Source organism: Diospyros lotus, chromosome 9 (genome assembly GCF_014633365.1).
Source record: "Diospyros lotus cultivar Yz01 chromosome 9, ASM1463336v1, whole genome shotgun sequence".
NCBI lineage: Eukaryota > Viridiplantae > Streptophyta > Magnoliopsida > Ericales > Ebenaceae > Diospyros > Diospyros lotus.
The window spans coordinates 12,749,749-12,754,967 of NC_068346.1; the positions used below are offsets into that span (position 1 = coordinate 12,749,749).

Genomic DNA, 5,219 nt, shown 5'->3' on the forward strand with positions numbered 1-5,219 from the left:
ATATCACTAATTGCGACACTTTCTTTCACTTAAAAGCAAGTTTTTTATTTTTATTTTTAAATTATTTGTAATAATAAAATTATGTATAATTATTTAAGATTATTTATAATTATGGTTATTTTTTTCAACTTTTAAATATAATTTTTTGATAAAATAAAGTCATAAGAGATTATCGATTAAAGATAAAATTATAAAAGAATTAAATATTATAAACTATAAATTTTGAAGGGTTGAATGAATTTTAACCTCTTTAAATTTGTTAGAAACAATCAACTGTTAAGACTTGAGAATTCACATAAATGGCAACCCGTAATTTTTTATTGGTGTTTGCATTGAATAAGTAGGGCTGTTTTGGTAAATGCGCCTCAAAAACGGAAAATGCAACAGCCCGCCTGAACTAACAAATAGTGAAGATCCACGTGTCTGTGCTTCCCGCAAACACCAACACCACGTATAATTAACCACCGTCTCTGTTCTCCTGCTGAGGAGCAGTAGTCATACACAGAGAGTGACTTGGTGCCATCAATGGCGAAACGGACTCAACTTCTTCTTCTCCTCTCTCTCATCGTCCTGCTTCTGTTTCCTATATCCTCTGCGCTGTCCTCGAACGCCGTGATCAACGCCGCCGAGATCCTCTCTAACTCCGGCTTCGTCTCCATGGCGTTAACACTGGAACTCGTCTCGCCGACCATCCTGACCCCGCAGCAGCAGTCTGCCACCATATTCTCTCCCTCCGACGCCGCTTTCGCCCAATCTGGACAGCCGTCGCTCTCTCTCCTTCAGTTCCACTTCGCTCCGCTCGCCTTCTCCCTTGAAAGCCTCCGCTCCCTGCCCTTCGGCACCAAGATCCCCACCTTGTCCCCCGGAAACTCCTTGATCGTCACCACGATCGATAACAGCCAGCAAGTTTTGCTCAACAATGTCACAATTAATGGATCGCCAATATTCGATGATGGATCGTTGGTCGTGTTCGGGATTGACATGTTCTTCGATCCGAATTTCAAGGTTTCGTCGCCGGCTCAGAGCCCTAGCCCTGATCTCCGATGCGTGGTCTCTGAAGCTGCTGAAATTACTTCGTCTGGCGGTTATTCGTTTGATGAAGCGTCTAGAATGATGAGAACCAGAGGCTACTCTGTTATGGCGTCGTTTCTCGATATGCAGTTACTAGGTTTTCTTGATCGGTCGGAGCTGACAGTGTTTGCCCCTATAGATGATGTGATGCTTGAATTTGCCGGTAATTTTAGTGCATACTCGTCGCTGCTTCTTCGACATGTTGTTCCTTGCAAGCTCACCTGGACAGATCTGAATAATTTCCAAGACGGGACAGTATTGAGGACGTTTTTGGACGGATTTACCATCAGAATTTCAAAATTCAATGATCTACTGATGTTAAATGAAGTTCCGCTGACATTTCCGGACATGTATTTTAGTGATTGGCTTGTTGTTCACGGCGTTCATGAAGTCATCGAGCAACCAGAAACACCAGAGCAAGTACCGCAAGCCTCATCTGAATTTGGCCTCGAGGAGGAGGAGAAGGAAGAGAAGCTCACTCCCGACCGTACCGAGTTTTGAGCACATAATGGCTACGATGCTGCCTGTAAGTTCTCTGAATTAGAATTCTGCAACCTATTATTTCCTTTTATGCCCCACCGAGTGAATGGGTGTATGGAGATCCTCTTTCTGGTAAATAGCGTCATAGCTAGTTCTATTTCTTCGTTTCACCGTATCATACCTTACCGAAATTTGGACATGCTTTAGAGACATGGATGTTATCAGTAGTCTCACTTGACCGTATTCTCTTTTGGAACTGCTTGTGATTTTGTAGCAGCCTATTTTAGCTGTATATCAGATGTATATGGGGGAGGAAAAGTGAAAGAATCGTTAAATCGAAGTCTGTTCCACTTCTCAAATTTCTAAGAACTCGTGTTGCTTTAAGTTTGCTCCTATTATTAGTTTGAAGAACCATTCAGCTGATAAATAAGGAAAACTGCAATTATGATTCAGAAGTTTTATCGATGCAGATTATTACAAGAAAATCATTTTAAACTTGCAATTTATCTCCACATAACCAGGAGCCTATTACATCACCTTGTCGTATTGAATTCATAAGGTTCAATTCTGTGTAATAGATGATCTAACACCAGTGAAGCCACATACTCCTGCTAGCAACTTGTTGGAGAATAAAAGAGAGATTAGTTTGACTGAATGGCCTTGCAAAAATACCACTTACCCCTATAAAGGGGGATGAAAGAAGTTCGTCTTAATAAACATACTACTCGCATTTTTGTTTTTCTAGGTGCATACTACTTGCTCTTCACATGCAACTGTATGCATATTCGTTGGTTTCCTCCTTTAGAGCGGTATCTTCTCAAATCTCCTTGTTTAAGACACTTGCAGTTTAAGATCTTTCAAAAAGTTACATTATGTGGATAAACTTTGCTGTTGTCAACTAGTGCCATACTGTTTAATTAGTATGTAACTCTGCAACACACCACCAATCTTTGGCCAAAGTCTTGTTCAACATTACAGGATAGCCTTTGACATTAATCACTTCATAGAAGCTGTTCTGAAACTTTTCGCAATTGGAATAAGATTGTGACTTCCCCAGTAAAAAACATTCACTATTTTTAAGATATTAGTTGTCTCAGCAAACTAACTGCAAAACACCAACACTAGTAGAAAACAAAACTTTATTATTGTTATTTTCTACCGGCAAATTATAAACTACTTAAACTCACAACGGTTAATTTTCCCTTTTTTATTTGCATTTTAACAGTGCAAATTTGCTTATAAAAGATAAAAAACAGTCGAACTATCTACTTATGCCAAAAAAAATAAAAAAATTAAAAAGCAGTGCAAACTATCCCCTATAGAAGCTACCGAGTGCCTGACGCTCCTGAAACCGTGAGCTCCATAAAATGGTAAACAAACTGGATTATCAAAAATATCTTCAACACAGTTGAAAGAAAGGAGGGAGAAAGTAGATGTTAATACCACTTTGGATTGTTAAAACATAGTGCTTCCTACCTGCTCTTTGGCGTCAATGAGTAGTGAGTACCCAAAATTCTTGTAGATGACGCACTTGGGGGACATGTCTAGTAATTACCAAAATTCAATATTATCACATCACCTCAAGAATCGATTGTTATTGGAGTTTTTCTCAGCTTGTCCATCTTCTGAACCAACATAAGAACGGTGTCCTTCCTACCCTCATCATGTAGAGACTTTTTCAGATTACTGAACATATAGGCAGGAGGCCTAATGCCCAGATCCAACATCTCCTCAAAATATTTGCAGGCTCCATCCAGTTTGTCCTCATGGCACAACGCGTTTATCAGTGTCGAGAACATATGCATCCCGGGAAGGACTCCCTTGGCTTTCATCTGATCCCAAACCCTCACCGCCATATCAGTTCGCTCCTCATTGCAGAACATCCTAACCATGATCTCATATGTACACACAGTCGGCTCACATCCCTCAGTGCTCATCCTCTGGAAAACAGAGTAAGCTTCTTTTGTCCTTCGAGTCTTCACAAGGTGATGCAAAATTATATCGAATGTTCGGGAATTTGGACCGACCCCAAACTGTCTCATCTCATCCACCACCTTATATGCATCATACATCCGCTCTGACCAGCAATACGATCCCACAAGCGCATTATAAGTGGGCGCCTCTGGGGTGAAACCGCTAGACTTGGAGAGCTCAAAATACCTGAGAGCTTCACTCAGCCTCTTCTCAGAACCCAACCCATAGATCAGAGTACAGTATATATGGGGAGTGGGCTCGACCCTCTTCCTTCCCATCTCATCAAACACCCGAATTGCATCATCATATTTCTTAGCCTTGCAATAAGCATTGATGAGGATTCCATAAGTCACCACGTCCGGCTCAAACCCATCATCCCTCATCTCTCGATAAACTTCATCCAATCTCAGCAAATTCTGTTTCTGCCCCCACCCTTCCAACAGTATCGTGTAGGACTTGATATCGGGCTTGAACTTTCTGTTATTCCATTTATCAAACACCTGGTGCGCACGCTCAACGTGTCTGGACTTGCTCAGTATATCGAGCAGTCTGTTAAAATCTTGCAATTCTAGTTTCATTCCAAACTTCTCCATCTTCTCAAACGCCTCAATGGCTTCTTTCACCTTCCTCGCCCTGGCGTACCTCCGAGAAATCAAAGCAAAGGTCTCCCTTGTCAGCAGGCCCTTCTGTTTCATCTCGTGCACCAAATCCCAAGCCATCTTGAACTGCTTGATCTTCCCTAGTGCTTCGATCAGAGCATTATAGCTCTCTGTGCCATGCTTGAAACCCCTCTGCTTCTCGGCCCATCGGAAAAAGGCTAGCGCCAGAACGCCGGCGTTGCTGAGCTTTTTCAGAACTTGCAGAACTAACTCCGGCGTGATCTCAACGCCGGTGCCATCCAAAGAAGATTCAACGCCGGAAGAACTGAGGTGGTTCGATAGTACTCTGCAGAGTTTCTCCGCGTCTTCAGCAGCAATTGGACCGCTTTTGACATGTGGGTTTTGCTCATCGGCATCAATGGTAGATTGGATGTTGGCCGGATGTTCGAGGATTGATCTGTGGAAGCTGAAATTTCTATAAACCAGAAGAACTGAACTTGGGTGAGAGGAAACTGAATCTTGGACGTGAATCTTTGAAGGGGAAGTCGGTATTTGGTTTCTACGCGGGCTGAGTGAGGAAACTTCACTGCTGGATGTGATACGGAGAAGAGAGGAATGGGGGAAGACGGTATTGTTGAGTTTAGCTTTCTGAATCAGAAGACAGTTTCTTCTAAACGAAGTTGCTACCCGACGACTGTGGAAAAGAACCATTTGGAAATTGGAAGTGACAGATACTCAAATCGGACCCAAATTGATACTGAGGTTTGAAGGAAAGGGTCAAAATTGATACACGGACTAAGCGTTGGGAGGGACAAATTTGGGTTTCATTTCCAGTGTGCTGCGGGTGAAGGGGCCAGTTACTACAACGAAAATGAATAGACGTGATTTTTGTCCTTTTTTCTTTTTCAAAATAAAGAACATTGAATATAATAAGAATTTATAAAAATCTTATTTTTTTATATTGATAATATTAGTCTTAATAACTTTATAAATATTTAAGGTTGTCACTAGTTTAACTAAACACTATCTTTTTATTAAGTATAAAAGGGTATTAATTGTCAATGTGGTTAATATTTTTCATTTCATATATTTTTA

The 5,219-nt window shown here is 41.2% G+C and overlaps 2 protein-coding genes across 2 annotated transcripts; one reads left to right on the plus strand and one right to left on the minus strand.

Annotated features, from left to right (window-relative positions):
- Positions 1 to 508: 508 nt before the first annotated feature.
- LOC127810700 (putative fasciclin-like arabinogalactan protein 20) lies at positions 509 to 1,916 on the plus strand. Its single transcript, XM_052350308.1, has one exon. It carries the CDS (start codon positions 526 to 528, stop codon positions 1,570 to 1,572), a length of 1,047 nt encoding a protein of 348 aa, XP_052206268.1. The 5' UTR covers positions 509 to 525; the 3' UTR covers positions 1,573 to 1,916.
- An 882-nt stretch (positions 1,917 to 2,798) lies between these two features.
- On the minus strand, positions 2,799 to 4,971 carry LOC127810701 (pentatricopeptide repeat-containing protein At1g71060, mitochondrial). The gene has a single exon (XM_052350309.1). The coding sequence runs from the start codon at positions 4,833 to 4,835 to the stop codon at positions 3,132 to 3,134; it is 1,704 nt and encodes a 567-aa protein (XP_052206269.1). The 5' UTR covers positions 4,836 to 4,971; the 3' UTR covers positions 2,799 to 3,131.
- Between the last annotated feature and the right edge of the window lie 248 nt (positions 4,972 to 5,219).

Coding starts and splice junctions, on each gene's coding strand:
- LOC127810700 (XM_052350308.1), top strand. CDS start 526: ATGGCGAAACGGACTCAACTTCTTCTTCTCCTCTCTCTCATCGTCCTG.
- LOC127810701 (XM_052350309.1), bottom strand. CDS start 4,835: ATGGTTCTTTTCCACAGTCGTCGGGTAGCAACTTCGTTTAGAAGAAAC.